The sequence below is a fragment of the Orbicella franksi genome, chromosome 2, assembly GCF_964199315.1.
Source record: "Orbicella franksi chromosome 2, jaOrbFran1.1, whole genome shotgun sequence".
Classification (NCBI taxonomy): Eukaryota; Metazoa; Cnidaria; class Anthozoa; order Scleractinia; family Merulinidae; genus Orbicella; species Orbicella franksi.
The window spans coordinates 36851004-36870976 of NC_138146.1; the positions used below are offsets into that span (position 1 = coordinate 36851004).

A 19973-nucleotide genomic window follows, 5' to 3' on the forward strand; every position below is an offset into this window, starting at 1 on the left:
TCTTCCGGCACTTTTTCTTCCGGAAGGTACTGACGTAATATTAACTCCAAATATAGTAGTCTGCGTGAAAAAGTTCTTTCCTTTTACCTTTGAATTTGTGGCGAGTTATTTAGGTCCTTAGAGAAAAATAATAATGTCTCAGACTATACAGATGAATCGTGGAATTGTCAAACAGGTAATACGATGACAATCCGTTCTAATTTTAAAGTTTATTATACGTCGAAGTACTTTAGATGCTTTGAAATGCCACGTTTTGCATTAATTGAGAAACCTCTACCCGTTGACTGGAATCAATAAACTTGAGTTTGCTGTTATATTTTTTTTCTCAACGAAGGTTCTTTCGGGAGATAGCGTCGTAATACGTGGGCAACCTCGAGGTGGGCCTCCCCCTGAAAGACAGTTGTGCTTATCCAATGTAAATGCACCGAAACTGGCAAGAAGATCTAATCCAAATGTGGAGGGAAGCGTCGAAACACGCGATGAGGTTTGTTACATTACTACATTGTTTAGCGATGCGCTCTGGTTTCTGTGGCATCTTACCCGTTTTAAGCTTTTTTCTGTGTGTTTATTCCGTTTAATTGTATGGTTTCTGGTCTAAATCTTTCATTCTATTACAAGTGAACAAGTTGCTTCGTTTAATGCGTTGCTTGTGAGAAAAAGATCCCTTGTTTTGTTCATTTCGTTATGAATGACTTTCCAATGTGACCAATCGTATTCGGTTACGTGCCGCAGTCTTTTGCTGTTGGCACGAGAAATATCTGTTGTGTATCACTTTTCAAATTAAGAAAGAAATCACGGCACATGTCGTTTTTCACGAAATTGACGAATAATTTAATTCTAACTGTAAGATGAAAGACCTTAAACTTACAATATTATTATTATTTCAATAACTTCGAAGATCGCCCTTTGAATCCCACATGTGGATTTTTAATACCAATTTGTCCTAATGATCAGTTATTTTCCCTTTTATGGATTTTCTAGGTATCTTTATATACTTATTTACTTTTTATTCTATAGATTAAACAGAATTAATATTAGCTGAGATTTTGTAATATTTTCACAGAAAACACAAAGAATATATTTTGTTAATGAAATCATGTTCCTTGGCATCATTTTTACAAATGCCTATTTGTATTTTATTTCTAATTTTCTTTTGTAACAAAGTGTCCCAAATTTTAAGTTCATCAGTAAAATCAGTACGTTTACAGCATGCCAACTTTTCTAAGCGTAACTATAAGAATTATCATATATGGCTAGCTCTGTGGGCGGACAAAATGAACCAGACCTTCCACTGTGATTGGCTCTCTCTGGACTACCCGCAGTGTCCTGCAAGAAAAATTGTCCCTGAAAGCCATATAATAAATCGTTTATTAACCAAGCTTGTTCGGTCAAGATGGCTGGATATTGACCTTGTTCTTTTTTTTTTTTTTTTTTTTGTGAGTTTATGCACCTCGACTCTGTCTCAGTCCATAAACATGGACGAGTGAATTTAGCCAATATCCAGCCATCTTCACCAAACAAGCTTAGTCAATAACCCCCATGTATTTTATAAACCATTTTAGAAATACAAATGTATATTTACTGACTTTACTTAAGTCTTGTTCATACTAGCAATGGTCGTACTCATGCTAGAGACATTTTAATAGACCATATTCATATTCTTAGTATTGGACTAGAACTCTAAGCTTGCATTTTATGCAACTCTATTTGCATTTGAAAAGACTCCCCCACATTAACCTCTGTTGCAAGCTAGTTCCAGTTCAATACCAGGAATACGAATATGGTCTAGTGAGTGGTCTCAAATGGCTAATATACTGTAAAAACAGTCAACAAGACAGATACATTTGGTGTTGTCAAGATGCATAAACAGATGGCTTTAGTATCACAGATGTTAAATGCATCTAGTATAAAATTTGGATACCCTAATGGGCACATTGCATTTAGCCCTTGGCTTATTATTGTCAAATTGGTGTTCTATTTCTCCAGAAATGAATTGAAATGTATATGCAAATGTTCTTTACATTATGTGTTTAATTTGGATACGTTTACCTTTGCCAAAATGGGAGAGACCTGTGGTAATGTTTAAGATTAATTAGTGTAATAATATTATCTGGGAGAGGTTAGTCCTGAAATCCTTATTGGAAGTTGTCATCAACTTCACATGAGGATGCCTTCTACTCAACTTGCTGAAATGGCTGTCAATAGGTGATCACAGTTTAGATGATCTACTCAATGATACCCCTGGGCTAAAAAGATTATTTTTATAAAATAAATTGCATGTACATAGCTAACAACAGTGCTCTCTGTAGAACAACCCTTACTCAGGTGATCACAGTACAAACCACTGATCAATGCTCCTGGGCTCAAAACCATTACTTAACACGTACATGATAGATGAACGTGTTACGTAAATGGACTCACAGATAATTCAGATAATACCACAAGACAGTACAGGTACATGATTGCAACAACTGTGATTGGGTATTCAAGGCTAGACTTTACAAGGTGATTGTTAAGTCTAATTTTTAATACTTGGTCTTTGGATTGAGTGAGTTTGGATTGAGTGAATTGCATCATGAAATGTATCAAAGATCAATACAGTGGAATCCTGTTAATACGGTCACCAGCGGGCCATGAAAATTTGACAGTACTAACGGGGTGGCTGTATATACTGGGTAGGATAAAATTTCATGGTCTCTAAACAACTTTTCTCTAATGGAGAAGGTCACTCCAAAAAGCTTACTTTTTTGGTCTTCACCTATAGCAAGTAAACATTCAGCTTTTCCACTCACCAAAGTTTCAGCCTCTCAAATGGCCATTATCCAGAAGAAATTTGTCTCAAAAGAAGCGATTTTGGAGGCCGCCATTTTGAAACTGTCTTGGCAGCCAGGCCTGTTCATGTGACGTCATTCCGTCTGACTCAAAATTGGTGGAAAGGAGAAAAATCTGCAACTGACTTTGCATCCTTTACAAGGTCAGCAAAATACTTTTCTTTTTACAAACGATTATCCACTTCGCTATCTTCAATGCTATCATTTTGGAGTTTGGAGCATGTTTGGCTCAAAATAACATGGCTCAAGAGCAACCATAACCAATCTGGAGTGGTAGTTAAAAGGCTTGTTGGAAGCCATTTGGACAAAATCTCTTGGATGGAATGACGTCACGAAAACATGGCCTGGCTGCTGAGTACTGTTCAAAATAGCAGCAACGATGTCAAATTTTGGGCTTCTTTGGAGACAAATTTCATAAGGAGAACCTGCACTTTAGAGGCTGAAACTTTGGCAAGTGACTAAACTTAGTGGAAGGTTTTTATTAGCGTTGACAAAAAAATATACATTTTTTGGAGTGACCTTCTCCTTTATTAAGCATTCAAAATGCAGGTAGGATTTTTAAAGTAGTTGAAACTTTAATCAGTACATACATTAATGTCAATGGAAATATGAGCATGGCTGGTTCAAGTGGCTGTGTTAACAGTGTAACATTATAGAGGATTATACAGTTTGGGATTTCAGAATGTGGCTGTTGGTCATGTTGACAAGGTGGCCGGATTAACGGGAACAAAAACCACTGGCCATACTGTAATAACCAGGTGACCGTATTAACAAGGTGACCATAAGGTGGGATTCCACTGTACATGTATGTGTGAAGTGAACGTAAAGGAGAGATTGACAATCTTGTACATTGGGAGCTTATATTTAGGCAAGCACTAAGTACTGCAGCTCAGTAGATTTTCACTAATTTTAATTAAATTTATTTAACAAATTTGGTTTTACACTTAACAGCCTTTTGCATGGGAAGCTCGAGAATTTCTCAGAAAGAAGTTGATTGGCAAAGAAGTATTATTCTCTGTGGAATACAAAGTTCCTGGGACAGGACGAGAATATGGATGCATCTATTTACAGAAAGGTACAGTACATTCAATCAACTTTCATAATTAAAAAGTCATAGTGCATTCTTTTTTAATTAAATTATTAACTAAACAAAAATACATGTACATGTACACAAATGTAAATTATTCATTCATTGCTTATTTTAATTAATTCCATGTTTTCATTTGCATGAAGAGATTAGGGGTTGGGGGAACAGAAAATAATTACATGCCTGTATTATTTCAACATTGTCAGTGTCCTAACATGGAAGATCCAGTGGTCAATTACGCTGGACTCCAGGTTGAGTGGTCCGGATATAGGGATGTGTTGTGTTCTTGGGCTAGACACTTTTACAGTGTATTACTTGTACAGTAGTGCCTCTCTGATTTCTGCCCAGGTACATAAATGGGTACCAACAAATAGCTGAGTCAAGCTGAGAGAATGTTGGGGAGAAGCCTGTGATGAACTAGCATCCCATCCAGGGGGGAGCACTAATCATACTGCAAAGCCCAAGTTACATGTACACATAAGCACTAGTAACATACAGCTATGAGCTCAAAAGGCTTTACTTATTATCTAGAATTTGTTTTTGAACTATCATTGTCTTGTTAGGAGATGAACTTGAAAATGTAACAGAGGCTATAGTTTCTGAAGGACTTGTGGAAGTCAGACGTGGGGGCATCAAACCATCAGAGTAAGCCTTGTTTGAGCGTATGAGTATTTCATGATATCACTTTACAATGTAGTACTGTACACATAGTATTATAGAGACTGTACTTTCAATAGACCCTGTATGTTGTACAAATTTTCAATAAACAGCAGTTGAAAAAAAAAAAAGTTTCCCAGAGTGGAACCTCTTGAAAGTGACTGTTCACTATAATTATACAGCTTGTTAATAATTAATATACACTTGTCAATTTATATATATTTAATATATTATACTATTTTATTGTTGTTTTGATTAGTGACCAAACAAAGCTAATTGACTTAGAAGAAATGGCAAAAACAGTTGCAAAAGGAAAGTGGGCTGCTGATACCTCAGATGTGAGTACATGTATTTTACCTTTCTTTAGCATAAAATGTGGTGGTGCGGATCCACATAATTTGCTAACATCTGCGTCCTCCGTATCATCAGAGCTTTTTTCTGCATAAAACAGAAAAATTGTACCATACATGTATTAATGATAAAGCACCTGCCTTACAACCCCACAAGCCAAAATTCCAAAGAGATTGATTATTTCAAAGTAGCTTTTCTTCTAAAACAGCGACGAAAACACTCCATTTCGTTCTTGACCTCCTTAAATTAACCTCCAGGCGTTTCAACCTTTTTAGGTGAAGAGCCTGGAGACTAGTTCCATTGAAAATGCCTAGTTACTAAGCTACGGACATTCCACAAATGCAACAATGAATTCTGCATGCAAAATGGCCACGTAAAATGAGCCGAAATGCTATGGAAAAACTGTGTAAATGAAGAAATACCTGTTAACAAATACCATTAAAAGATCAAGCTTTTGTCAAAGTTGACAAAAATAATGGGCATTCTATTAAGAGCTTAAATTGTGGGTAAGACTTTGAAGTGGTTTTTGTTTCACTGTTGTTCAGACTTCATCATCAATTTTGTTAAGTACTGAAATTTCTGTATAATCCAGTCTGTTTTCCGCTTAAATCAACACATTTTTCTGCATTTTCCTCCGAAAATTTCCACATAATTTGTTATGTTTTTCTGCACCCTGTCAGATGGCATGCATATAGTGAATGCAAAAATGCTAAGAATCAGTCAAATTCTCCCAAAAGTTCCCTTGTCAGTGGTGAATTGAACAGAAAAAAAAACTATTAAAGTACATGTACATGACTGTATGTTAATGTATCATGTTTTATATGTATATCAAATTATAGCACATCAGAGAAATCACATGGAATGTGGAGAACCCAAGACATTTTCTTGATGCCAATAATGGAAAGGAATTTAATGGTAAGCATCAGCTTTATGATAAATTTCTTCTTAATTGCATTTAAGGTCATTCCCCGAAAAAGAACGCACAATAGATTTTCATTCAAATTTTGCTTTTTGGCTGCTTACAGTATATCAAGAGAACTGAAATTTTGAAATAAAAAGGGGGGTCCCGGTATTCGTTTAGGAACAGGAAGACCCTCAATAAACCCAATAATTTCTTAAATTATCTTCTTTTAGAAACGTTTATACTTGAACAACTCACTTTATGCTTTGTGAGAGCAGAAAAATAGGGGGAAAGTTTAGTGAGAAATACAACTATGGATGTATTGCATCAATGTTAAGGAGCAATTTGATGTACGTTTCATGATAAAGGTACCTATATTTAGTCGACAGGGATTCAACATGTTCCAAGCACGCAGTGTTCTTGAGGGCACATCTTATTGTTTACAAGTGCTTGCTATGCTCTCTTTTTCAGTGATAATTTGTTACTCTGCAATAGAAATTGGTCTATATTGACTGTATAGAAAGTAGGTGATCGTTGCATTCAAACTAAGTAAAAAAATTGTTAGGTCCCCGTACTCATTTCCGAGAAAAAATGATCATTTGTCTCTTGCAAGCCAAGTCGTTCAGAAAAAGCCACCATTTTGTATGTGCATGCGTTTGTGAGCACGTGCTAATGACGTGAAAATCGTGTACAGTAGGGATGCGCAATGCAATTCTGAGGAATAACCTGAAGAGTATTATGGAAAGGTTGTATTTACTATTTATTTAACATACTAAACATATTTTTATGTGTATACTTCACTTCCCTTGTTTGATCAACTTGAAGAAATTTTTCCTTTTAAAGAAGTTCACTTATAAAAGATTTGCCCATACAACACAATATTGCAATATGGCATACACATGTAAATATGCAGTAAATAATTTTATATCTTTATTTAATTCTATAGCTGTTATTGAACATGTTCGTGATGGTTGCACAGTAAGAGCATTTTTACTGCCAGACTTTTATCACGTGACAATTATGATTACAGGAATAAAGGTATGTTGATCTCTAAAATTGATATGTGCTGTACAGAACTTTACAGTCTGATGTAGGGTTCCCCCCAAAATTTGAAGTACACCCAGACAATTAACTACTGAACGGCTGTACATGTATGTACAATGTAGGTACATGATGATTGTTTTCTACAGTAACACATTTTCAATTACAGTGCCCAATGATCAGACGCGAGGGAGACAAAGAAATTCCAGAGCCATTTGCTGACGAGGTAATCACCATGTACAATTATTTTCAGCAAATTATTTTTTTATTTTTGTGCCAAGAACACTGTGATGAGAATTTTTTGTTTCTGTGCAGCTTAATATCATACCCTAGGTTCCAGAGGTTTTTCTTGTGCGATTTCTGGTGTCGGTCATTTCGGCAGCCAAAGTGAATCGAAGTATTTCCGTCTGCCGCGTGCAAGAAAAAACCTTTGGTACCCAGGGTACTTAATATATGGGAATTTTCTTGAAAAAGATATTAAACAAGTTGCCTGAAACATTATTTTGTAAAACACTGAAGTAAACAGAGTGAACAAATTCAATTTGAGCTAGATAAACAGTTGGTGAACATGGGAACACTTTTATCATGTTGTGGCAACTGTTCCTATAGTGGCAAATTCAACTGAGGTTTATTGAATCAATGTCTATCTTGTTGTGTACAATGTGCATAAGCCTTCCCCCCACTCCATGCCATGCACATTGTACCTCATGGTATTGAGATGGAATGTTGACTAATATGGAGCCTTGTTCACATTTTTTTGCCAGGCCAAGTTTTTCACAGAGAGCCGTTTGTTACAAAGAGAAGTCAAAATAATTCTAGAAGGTATAAAATTAATAAAATTCACACATTGTATATAGTTCACATATAAGAGTTGAATTCCAGTTACTTTTAGTTAAATTGCAGCTGAAAAACTAGACTCTTGAATATTAAAGACATTTTCGAAAACTCAATAACTAATGAGTATTATCCTTCCCTCAGGTGTATCCAATCAGAATTTCCTTGGGTCCATTATTCATCCAGTAAGTTATACTATAACCCTGGTGTCATATCATAAACTCTTGTAGTTATATGACCAGCTATGTCAGTGGGCAAGGCAAACCAAATCCTGCACTGTGATTGGCTACCTGAACGGGTAAGATGGTGCTATGTTGCCCGTTCGGCATAACGCGCTGTGTCCCGGAAGGAAAAATTTCCCCGAAAGCATAGACAGTAATAAACCCTTTAATGACAAAGCTCGTTTGGTCAAGATGGCTGGATATTTGCCTCGTTTATTTTTGTGTGTGTGTTTATTGACCTTGTCCTCGTCTCGGTCCATAAACAAGAACTTGGCCAATATCCAGCCATCTTGACCTCACGTTTGGTCAATAACCCATATGTAGTAGGTTTCTAGCTACATGTAGTTTACGAGTTTCGGATGTAAATGTTCATGAGAGTCAAACAACAAAAAACGTCGACTTGGTATGATTGCATGTGTTGTTTTTCCCCGAAATTTAGAGAAAATGTATCGAACGTATGCCAAAAATAATTCACTCGTTCACGGGAAAGGCGAAATTAACACGCTTTAGGTAGAGAGGACAAACAACAGGTTGTAAGCGTGTAACTATTCCCTTCGAGCAAAAACAAAGCTACGTAAAAAAAGACAAAAACACACAAACAAAGCTACCATTGGCCAGTCTGATAACACAAAAATATAACTTATGGCTATTGAATTGAGTTGTTGATTTATTACATTGTACATCCTTTAGGCTGGTAATATTGCTGAATTGTTACTCCGTGAGGGATTTGCCCGTTGTGTTGACTGGAGCATGGCAGTTCTCTCTAAAGGACATGACAAACTGCGGACTGCAGAAAAGTAAGTTGTGTCGTATGGCAATTAGCCTGCAAACAAGCTCTCCGGTCGGTCATTTTATCATAACATATACGTATTCCGTTTTTCCAGGATTGTTTTTTGAAGTTTTTGTTAACAGGTTTGTTGTGTTTTGTAGATTTGCCAGAGAAAAGAGGCTTCGATTATGGAAAGACTATGTACCAAGTGCGCCGATAGTCCCCATTCAAAACAAAGAGTTTACTGGAAAGGTAAGTGAAGACGGTTACGCAGAATATTTCAAGTCCCTAGTTTCCTTCCCAAGAGTGAACTGGATTTCTGTGCTAGTCGGAATAAGCGTTGTTCATATCAATTAAATGGCGCGACGAAGGGGAAAAAACTGCATTTCGTGAATAGCTCCCGGCGGAGGGGGGAGGGGGCGGGGGGCAGGGGGGGAGGGCAATCCCAGAAAAATTTTGTGCAGGTGTGGGGCCCGCTTCCCAAAACCCTTACTCTATTTATGACCAAAATCTGCGATTTTCCCTACCCTACTTATGACCAGACCACAGTTGCCCTAAACATAATTTTGAAAGGTTTTTGTTTGTGGTCTTATCCATAATGATGAAAAAGTAGCTTCTTCTAAACAACACTACCCAATTCAAAACTAGAACTACAAAAACCATACCCTATTTAAGACCAAAATGGTCAAAATCGATACCCTATTTATGACCAAAAAGGGCTAAAAAGACTATACCTTTTAGGGCCGCACATACCTATATAGCCCATATATGGGAGTATCCCCCCCCCCCCCCCCGGTGGAAGAGATACATTAGGGAGTTTACGAAAGCACGACGGCGACGCCGAGGACAACGTCGATTAAAAAATGAATTTATATTTTACCTACGAATCTCGCGATACTCTAAAGTCATTTACTTTGTTTATCACTGTCAAAGCTATCGCAAAACTAAATCCGGAACACAGCGATAAATTTGAAATAAAAACTTTAAAAATTAGCCATCTTGGTTCACGTCCTCCAGACAACGCAAAATTTAGTCATTTCACGTCGTTGTCTTGCAGAGGACGGCAAAGAAATGTACCAAGAATTATAACGCACGTGCGCAGCCATTGTACTACTCATTAATTCTTTTGTTCAGTGACATTCCCGTCGCCGTTGCCGTCGTGGTTTCGTAAACTCCCCAGTATCTCGGACTAACAGCACTGGAATTTAAGTCACGCAAAACACCCGTGCACTGTGCGTCACGGTTTACGGCAAAGGTTCGAATCGTGCTTCATGAATGAACAGACATGTTTTCCTTAACATTTCTATTCACCTAATAATTATTATACGTTTTATGTGCAGGTTGTAGAATGTGTAAATGCGGATGCTTTGGTCGTTAAAACTGCAGATGGAGTACAAAAGAAAATTCATTTCTCGAGCTTACGACCGCCCAGGTACTGTAGCTGTAATGAACTGAATTCACTTGCATATTTTTTTGGTAAATGTATTTTTTTTTTTCCCTGAAATACTCAAGGATCTTTCAAGTAAAATCGAAGCTGATTTCAGATGCTACAAGTAACATGCCTGATATACATGTAGCGCTAATGATCGAACCTTACGCTGCTGGCGTTTGTTAGTAGTACAATGGAGAGGTTATAAAGAATGACTTTTGCGGCAAAAATTAAATCTTTGACTTCTGTCTTTAGCCTTTTGTACACCCAAGTGAGAATATTTTTGTATTTGTTCTGAATAGGAGATTCTATGTCTGTTTTTGAGTTGCACTGATTTAAGGACTAGAGGAAATGAAAACATTGTTTTGATCTTTCGGTGTTGTAGGTTAATCCCCAAAGAGGATGGCACACAGGTATGGTTAGTGATTCGTCAATCAAATTGTAGCGCTTTCAGAAACGTCTTTGTCTTGTTTATAGATCATTTATTTATTTTTTTTTTTACGCTTTACCAAGTTGGAAACTGTGGAGTTCAGGACCTTCTGCTATCCAATGTGGCAACGCTCTTAGCGCGGTTTAGTGCTTTGTCACAATCGTTACTGTATTGTAGCAAGGTTCGTTTTTAAGCTGAAAATCAATCAGGATTGTTTTTATTTTAAAAACTGCTAAGAGGAGGAGAGATGGTCAAATGTTTGTAGAGTGACAATCCCTGGATGTGAGAAACCCACATGCTTCTCTTCAAACTATTCTGTAATCCTCACTTTGTCTGTCTTGATTTGTTGCACAGGACACTATCACGAACGCTAAAGATAACAGGAAGCCCAGACCATTGTATGATGTTCCTTACATGTTTGAGGCCAGAGAATTCCTTAGAAAGAAATTAGTCGGCAAAAAGGTAACGAACACCTCTTCGTCTTAGTTAACTCATTTAGAGTTTTCGGTAAATTATCAACTTGATTGCTACTTTATGATAACCGCTGTAGCGAAGTTAGCAAAGCTGGTGCTTTCATCGTTAGTTCTTCGTTGGAGCAAACTTGCTGAGTGAAAATGTTGGAAGTAATTGTTACTTTCATGCGTTACCTCTCTAACTCCAACAAAAATGCACTTACATGTGCAATACCGTGACATTAGTAGTGACGTTGAGTTCAAACTTTGTCTTTGTCCGCTGCTGTGTTGTTCTTAGTGTCATTTCAAGGTAAAACATCCACAGCAATCCCACAGCAGTGAGCGCGCACAACACACTGAGCACGCGCAGTTCCTGCCGTCGTTCACGCCAAAACTGCAGCTTAACGTCTCAAGTTTCCGAAATCCATCAGTCCCAGTCCAGAATTAAGACAGTCATCGGCACAAATATTGTGCACTGCATACACATTGATAATTTAACAACTATTATCCACTTAGTTTATCTGCTCGTAATTTGATTTAACCTCTGCTCGTTTTGAAAAGTTTTCTTAGAAAAGACCTGCACATTCCCGCTTTATATTCTTACAAAGTTCGAGGCAATGAAAAGCGGCGGAACTGAAGTGGCGTTGATTTTTTGCGTTTTTGAGTGTAAAATTGTGCTTTAACGGTAAATTTTATTCCGAATGATAAAGTTACTACCCTCTGTCCTGATTGCGCTGTTCTGTTCTCTTTATTTCAGGTTAACGTTAAAGTTGATTACATCAAGCCTCCAAGCGATGGTTTCCCTGAGAGAACATGCGCTACAGTGACTATCAGTGGTATTAACATAGCTGAAGCTCTGATCAGTAAAGGATTCGCGACTGCGCTACGTCACCGGCAGGACGATGATCAGCGGTCTTCATGTTACGATGACTTGTTAGCAGCCGAGACGCGTGCAATTAAGAATGGTAAAGGATTACACAGTAAGAAAGAATCACCCATACACAGAGTGGCAGATCTGTCTGGGGTGAGTCAGTGAATCCTTGAATTAACAGTTGCCTTGACTCTAAACCAATCCTCAGTCTTGTGTGAGTTCGTATGTTCGCGCTTTCTGGAAAAGGGTCTGGGGAGAGTATAAATGCGTAGAGTGGGATTGGGCGAGATGCAAGAAGTGTTTTCTGTCCCATCAAAGTGCACGCGTTTTACTTCTTAATATTGGCGCATTCAGCCTCACGCTGGCGTGAATCTTGAAGTCAACATTCGCTCACAGTAGTAGTTACCTACACATAACCAAATGTTTGCGCCCTTGCTATTATTTTCCTTTAGTTATCTCCTGTGTCCGCGAAATTTTAGTCAAACTAATTAATGGCACTTGACAAAGAAGTCTAAAGTATCTCTTTTATGATCCTTGTTTTCTGGGAATTTTCGGGCTTTCATAGAGATTTACTTAATTCTTGACGCTGTAATTGCATTTTATTTTAGGAACCAACGAAGGCGAAACAATTCTTACCTTTCTTACAACGAGCAGGAAGATCTTCAGGAATAGTTGAAGTGAGTGATCGTATAAACTGTAGTTTATGGAGAAAATTCGGATTTTTATCTCCAGGGGCCCGTTTCTCGCAGGTCCCAGAGAGTTTTCGCACCCGAAAAGCCGTAGCAAAATCTCAAACCTTTTGACTACAAAGCTGTTTTATTCATATATTCTAAATGTGAACAGAGGTTCTCTTGATACAAGAAGTTTCAGGCGTTTACACCTCGCTGTCTTTAAATACCGATTGTTTGAAAATGGCTTTTCGGTCCGAAAAGATCCTGGGGCTTTCGGGAAACGGGCCCCTGGGCTGGGTTGCCCAAAACCCGGGTAACGCTAACCCAGAATTTAAGTTAACCGAAGTATTAATTTATAAAAATGTTTTTCACTGCTTATGTTCTGTGTGGTTTGAGATTATTCAAATTCAAAGCTGAAGGACAAACAATATAAACAGAAAACCTCACCGAAAAGTTGCAAAACCTGATGTTCAATACTCACATCGTTTAATTGCTCTTTCTCACAGTTTGTTGCCAGTGGTTCAAGACTAAGATTGTATCTACCAAAGGAGACTTGCCTTATCACTTTCCTTGTTGCTGGTAAGTGATCTTCAAATTCCTACCATTCGTAGTTGTGTGACGGACAGTTCACCGAGCGCGGATGAACTGCGCTGATCTCGTGGCGATCTCTACGTTTCGTCTGGCGGCATGCGTTCGTTCATTTGGAGGACTGGCAGGACTAAAGCTCGTCTACTCATGCGCGCACCCCTCCCTACCCGGAAGAAACTGGCAGTTGATGAGTGATGTGCAAACAATTTAAGACAATGCTGTAGCTCAACCGAACAGTGACAAAAAGGATCGCGACGGAAGCAAATTTTACGTTTTAAATTAATATTTCTTTCCGACTATCCTGTATTAACATTTCGCCTTCTTAAGTTCTGCTGGTTCTTCCGCATGTCGGTCTGTAAGTTCAATTGTTTACTTCTGTTTATTTACTCGTGTTTTTAGGTATCACATGTCCTCGTGCTGGTAGAATTGTCACATCACAAGGAATTATCGCTGCCGAAGGAGAGCCGTACGGTGATGAAGCTCTGAGTTTTACCAAGGATCTCTGTATGCAAAGAGAGGTAATTAAACCACCATGAAATGGGGTGTTAAATGAAACAGAATTTCGAAACTGAACGAGACTCAGTTTGATATACTGATTCTGCCGAGATAAACTTATTTTGAGCGTTTGTGTAATCATGGTGTTTTTGGCACATGTATTTGTTTGTTTTTCCTAACAACGTATTAGGTTGAAGTACAAGTTGAAGCAATTGACAAGGCTGGTAATTTCATTGGTTGGTTATTTGTGGATAACACGAATCTTTCTGTTGCACTGGTCGAGGTAAAATGAATCTTTCCTCTTCTTAGCTCTTAGAGTACTGAGTTCGCAAACAGTAAATTTCTATTACTCATTACTGTGCATTTGCTATGATATTTTACAATTCCTATAACATCGGGTTTAAGAATTTAGTGATCCATCAAGTTCATAAGAATTGTTTGTATCACCACATTATCTTAGTGCTTGTTAACATGTTGGCTTGGCTGCTGGTCGCCATGATTCCGGCGGAGAGCGTTATCCGTCCTTTGAACAGCCTGAGCCAGGAAACCTTGTATCTTGTGATGAAATGGTAGAATTTCGCAGTAACTATGACAGTTAGCACTAACATATTCTTGCAGTGACAGAATTAACTGTGGACTGCTTTGAACGGGGCTAGTATGGCGTTCATTGTTTGACATACCTTTGTTCTGTTTGTCTGTTTGCAGGCTGGTCTTTCACAAGTCCACTTCACAGCAGAACGCTCCAGTTATTATCATCAGCTTACACAGGCTGAGGAACAAGCAAAATCACAGAAACTTAAGGTACTTGTACTCCAGCCTGTGTCAAGATTTGAAATAGAGTACAATTTGAAGTAGTTATCGAGCGCAAGTGTAGAAATTCATCCACAGTACTTGAGCGAGAATATAGAGAGCAAGAAAATGGTTTTGAAAAACGTGTTGCTTTCAGTTGGTGGCGAGCATCAATTCTTTGAAGGACTGATCTTCATTATGATGCATCCTTGATAATAGTTGTAAATTGCGCTGCGCCATTTAAGTGCTATAAATGAAGAGAACTAAGCGCGCGATTTCCTGAAGGGATGTGCGCTATTTACTATACGGGAAGTGCTCGTGCTTAGTTTTGATTGGACAATGAGAATCGGAAAGTCTTCGGCTTCTTCGAGGATTTGTCGAAATGGCGATTTTGTTTCATGAACTATTTCGAAGGAAAAAGTCGCCAAGCAACGCCAGTTTCAAGAGTGTGTTTTTTTTAACGCCAGTTTTTTCGTTTTCAGTTATGGGCAAATTACGAAGAACCTAAAAATATTGTTGTCGTCGAGGAAACAGAGAGGAAATGCAATTATAAGAAGGTTTGTTATACTTGTAATGTTTAATAACAGACTGATGTTTCTCAGGGCTTTTGTTATTTATCTTATAGAGTGCCTTATTCCCTGTCGTGTCTTGTTTACAGGTCATTGTCACAGAAACAAAGCAGAGTCTCTCGTTTTGGGCGCAACATGTTGACTCAGGTAGGCAGACGGATTCTTCGTGTAGCAAGCGGAATGGTTTTTCATAGTTGAAGAGACAAAAGATATTCATGTGTTGATGACAATGAAAAATGTAGCGCTCATTCGATAATTACAGAGTTTCATTGGCAGTTTGGTATATGCTGAATGCATTCTCTCTCTTTGAGATAAATACAGCTGGGAGTTTAAGACAGGAAATAGCGACCGAATTAATAAAAAGCGAAGTCCCATCGTTCTTATTTTTCATTAGGTGGCCAGCTAGAGAAGCTCATGGATGATCTTCATAATGAACTCAGCAGTAATCCACCTCTACCCGGTTCATACACAGCGAGAAAAGGAGACTTGTGTGCAGCTTTGTTTGTGGATAATAACTGGTATGTTACTGACAAGTTTGTCGACTCTATCAATAGAGAAGAAACTTACTCCTGCCGCTTCCCCCCCCCCCCCCCACCCCTCCGCCTTTTGTACCCTTTCCATCCAACTGAGCACATCCCTCGTTTAATCATGTACGTCATCAACCTCGTTCCCAGGGTCTCAGGTTGGTACGTCATATTATTGCACTCCTCGCCGCAGGGAGGTATAATAGTGAGGGTATGTACTTTTCACCTTAGCAGTGGTGTCATTTATTAGGGGTGGGGGCGGGGGGGGGGGAATTTCTCAGGGTGAAGGTAATTGCTTGTTACTGTAGCAGTGAAGTGGTAGCTCTTTAGTCACTTCTCCTTGCGCTGTTTTGTGTTCAGGTACAGAGCGCGAGTAGAAGGCGTGGCATCTCCCAAAGAAATTCATGTGTTTTACATCGATTATGGCAACGTAAGTATCGGAATGAACTTAACAGACGTTTGCGCTGCTTCATTAATTAAAACGTTTTGCCTGGTGGCTGAACTATAGTAGTTGAGGAGAAATTCTCACAATTTTTTGTAGTTCACATGCCATCATCATCAGTTAATTTTCATAGTCAGGAGTAGGACAGGCAGACTAAAAGATGCAGACCCTGTACGCTGGGCTGTGTTATACATCCTCACCTTTTGAATTTAACGTTTTGTTTTATTCACTAGTTTCATTATTTCACGTATATTGCAGAAAGAAGTGTTACCATTATCCAAGCTGTGTCCTTTACCTTCAGCATTCCACAGGTAACCCAGCTAAAACTGTTCATTTAACTTAATTATTACCCTATTGCTCGGGTATGCAAATGGCATTCTTTATTTTAATAGGCCCTTTGCAGCTGGGGCCACAAATTTTGTATTATGGGCTATAACTTAAAGAATGTCAGAAATGGAAAGAGCGCATCGAAAATACCAAAATGGCCAAGTTTGAGGCCCCAGGAATTAACGAGTAAGTTTATACCACAGTTTGAACTTTCGGAAAATTTAGAGGATTTGTATGGAAAATGTTGGTGGAGAGCAAGGTCTTGCTCTCCAACAACTTTTTCCAGACAAATCTTCTTATTCTTTCAAAAATTCAGACCGTCATAAAATCTCATTCTCTGATGACGGGGGCCTCAAACTTGGCCATTTTGATATTTTCGACATGCTTTTTTCCATTTCTGGCATTCTTTGAGTTATAGCCCATAATTTTATGAAAAGTAGGTCACGTGATGGCTTAGCTGCAAAGGGCCTATTTTGTCGCGCTCAGCACATCGGACACGACACCAGCATTTCCACGTTGCCTCCTGGCGCTGTGGCAGGCGCGGTCACCTAATGGTCAACGCCCTGGTGTCTGGATCGAGTGGTCCTGGGGCCCGTTTCTCGAACTTCTCGGGCCCGCAAAGCCATTTTTAGTTAATTGGTATTGAAAGGCAGAGAGGTGTATACGCATGAAACTTCTTGTATGAAGGGAACCTCTGTTCATATTAAGAATATGTGCATAAAACAGCTCTGTAAACATAAGATTTGAGATTTTGCTGCAGCTTTTCAGGTACGAAAGCTGTTTGGGACCTTCCAGAAACGGGTCCCTGGTTCGAACCCTGCCCGAGGACATTGTGGTGTGTTCTTGTGCAAGACACCGTACTCTCTCAGTGTCTCTTGCTACCCGCAACCACTCAAAAATGGAAAATGCGCCAAAACTTGAAATCATTCCGTAAAAGCTACAGAGTGACTACAGAGTATATTTCAGCACCCCCGTTCTCCGTGGTAATGTTGGGAAACGATAAATCCAACTTCTGTCAGATGAGAAGTGTGTTTTGTCGACATTGCATGGGGGTATTAAAGGAGGTACAGAAGGACATATTACCCTACGTAAAGAATGGAAACTTCCTACACTTGTGACCAGATGTATAAATGGGCACTGGAAAATTTGAATGCTGGAAAGTAGATTAGCGCTGTTCGTGAACTGCATAGGTAAACCTGCTGACAACATTTGTCTTGAAATAGTTTTATGTTATTTTCCACAGTTTTAAATCAACTCAGCACCTAAGAATTAATATTTATTCTTCTTCAGTTTTCCTCCTCAAGCACACGAGTACAATATGGCATTTATTGAACTTCCAAAGGACGTAAGTAATGACCGTTGCATAAAGCTTGTCTTTTTATGTACCGATAATTCCGGATCAACATGCACCAGGGTCAAACTTGAAGTATCAATTCTCCCTACTGGTAGCGATAAGTTTATTTTGATGGTAGTTCAGAGAATTTGGTTGTGCGAGAACAAAAATTCCTTCTTTGGTTGTTGATTTGTTATCCTTGGTAACTGTCTTCCTGCTAACGTATCGATTCTATTTAAGGAAAACTTAGATTTGAAAAACTCTTTTACAAAATTTGATCACATAACAGACACTCGCGAGGGTATGTACACACAGTTATGACGTCTCATGGCTTTATTTTGTGAAAGAATTCGGAAATGGCTGCTTCTTAAATAAAGTATCCATGTCTCGTATTTCTTATATTTTCTCTCTTTCTCTTCTTTAGGTTGAGCAAGTTGCTGACGCTTTGTATTCCTTTAGGAATCTGATCATTGTAAGTATCTCTTGTTAAAAACACCGTATAGGAGTCCGTGCCATTTTGTTCTGTTTTCTTGCCGTTGAGATGAAGCAAACATAGCGCTGATTTATCTCTGTTTTTATTCTTCAGAACAGGCAGTTTATGCTTAATGTGGAGTACAAAACTGCAGGTCAGGTAAGCCAAAATGATACTTACATTTGGTAGTGCATTCACGTTTTACAGCGTTGTAAAACAATTCAAGCGCGAAGAAAGCTCGGTTAAAAGATGCGAGTGCCAACAGGTTTAAACCCATGACATTTTCTACAAATGCATCACCAGCTAACCGAAGAAGCTGTTATTTAGAGCACCTACCTCATAGCATAGCATATCGAGTTGGTTAGATAGTATTTCGTGTTTTTGTGTCGTTAGGATTATGTGACGCTGGTACAAGAGAATGGAGATGATATCGCTAAATCTCTGGTCACGGACGGTCTGGTCACTGTTGAGAAGAGGAAGGAGAAACGTCTGCAGAAGCTCATGGAGGAGTATTACCGAACTCAGGATGGTGCGAGGAAAGCTAGGGTAGGCTCTTGCTGCTACATCTGAAATAGAAAAGTTATGACTTTCCTAATAACAAGTTTTAGCGAAAATATGTCAGAACAAGGATGATTAGCGAAATCTGCGTATGTTCCCATTCCCGTCTGCGAGCTCTCTCTTTTGACGGCGCAAATTTCCGCATTCGCTTTACACGCAAGCAAGTGAAAACCAATGACTTCGCCATTGGACGGCGATTAAAGGTCGCACAGCTTGACAAGTATTACTAAAATGGTGCGCTTTCTCTCTTGTTTCCAGATAAACCTCTGGCGTTATGGAGATTTCACTGAAGATGACGCGAAGGAATTTGGCTACTCCGCCTAAACGTGTCTCATCTGTCGTAAAGAGAACAATTATAATAAGCACAGATGTTACTAGTACTGACTAATTGTTTATTTGGGTAGAAGAATAAGCGACCACGGTTACGGACCAAGAATTCTGTACCTGTGTTCGCCACTGTGAATTTGCTGCCAGTTTCAACTGAATAATGAAATGTCTATTTTTATCACTACTTACGGTGAAAGAGAAAACATGCTTGTGTGAAATTCACTTCGTTGTACTTTTGCTGTGCACGTAGAGAAAATTTGAACTCGCCACAATCGTGTCCGTGTTTTTCATCTGTGCTCCGAATTTCTATTTTAATAACGGTCGTAGAATAATTCAATTTCTTGTTCAGGCAAGAGTATTTTGTGAGTGTAGGAGAGAGAACTCACGTAAAATATTAAAAAAGCAAAGGAATGCATGTGTTGTTTTGTGTTTTATTTTCTGAACGCTTAGTACAGTATGTCTTAGCAACTCTTTATACATGTGAAGATTTTAATAGCGGTCATCAGCGCAATGTGATTGGTTCTCCGCGACCCTATTTCTCTCGCAATAATATACCTGCAAAAATTTCAGCATGCTGATTGGTTGAGACTTCAATTTTTCCCAAACAGGTTCAGGAAGTTGGAATTAAATTGCTTGTATATTATTAGCAAGTAATAAGATTATTTTTCTTGTGCAACTTGGGATAAATAAGCACCCGTAAACATTTCAGACTACAAATTGCACGAGCCACTAGGGCGAGTGCATTTCTTTAAGGCTTTGAAAAATGTACTATTGCTTATTTAATCTAAAATTGGACTCGAAATCATTTCATCACCTCGCACCCGATTTGTATCACTAAATAAGCCTGAGACTCGGGTTGTGGAGAAGGACAGATTTAACCAAAAATGTATGAATTCCTTCATCGAGCCAAATTTTGCTCGTTAGAGACTAAGAATGGTCAATTGGACCGATTTATGGCGAAAAAGAAAGTTTTGGACACGATGTCCTGTTACCAATTAATCATA

General features: G+C 38.6%; 1 protein-coding gene across 1 annotated transcript; it reads left to right on the forward strand.

Moving 5' to 3' along the window:
• The first annotated feature begins 78 nt into the window (after positions 1 to 78).
• LOC145479657 (staphylococcal nuclease domain-containing protein 1-like) lies at positions 79 to 19804 on the forward strand. Its single transcript, XM_081458070.1, has 31 exons — positions 79 to 175; positions 335 to 484; positions 3783 to 3906; positions 4482 to 4563; positions 4835 to 4913; positions 5766 to 5841; positions 6774 to 6865; positions 7038 to 7094; positions 7633 to 7690; positions 7847 to 7887; positions 8614 to 8720; positions 8854 to 8944; positions 10033 to 10124; positions 10507 to 10534; positions 10906 to 11013; positions 11761 to 12027; positions 12483 to 12551; positions 13052 to 13124; positions 13533 to 13651; positions 13819 to 13911; positions 14334 to 14429; positions 14900 to 14974; positions 15076 to 15133; positions 15381 to 15504; positions 15871 to 15940; positions 16211 to 16263; positions 17570 to 17624; positions 18037 to 18084; positions 18199 to 18243; positions 18478 to 18630; positions 18901 to 19804. The coding sequence occupies exons 1-31, from the start codon at positions 134 to 136 to the stop codon at positions 18964 to 18966; spliced, it is 2691 nt and encodes an 896-aa protein (XP_081314196.1). The 5' UTR covers positions 79 to 133; the 3' UTR covers positions 18967 to 19804.
• Positions 19805 to 19973: the final 169 nt, after the last annotated feature.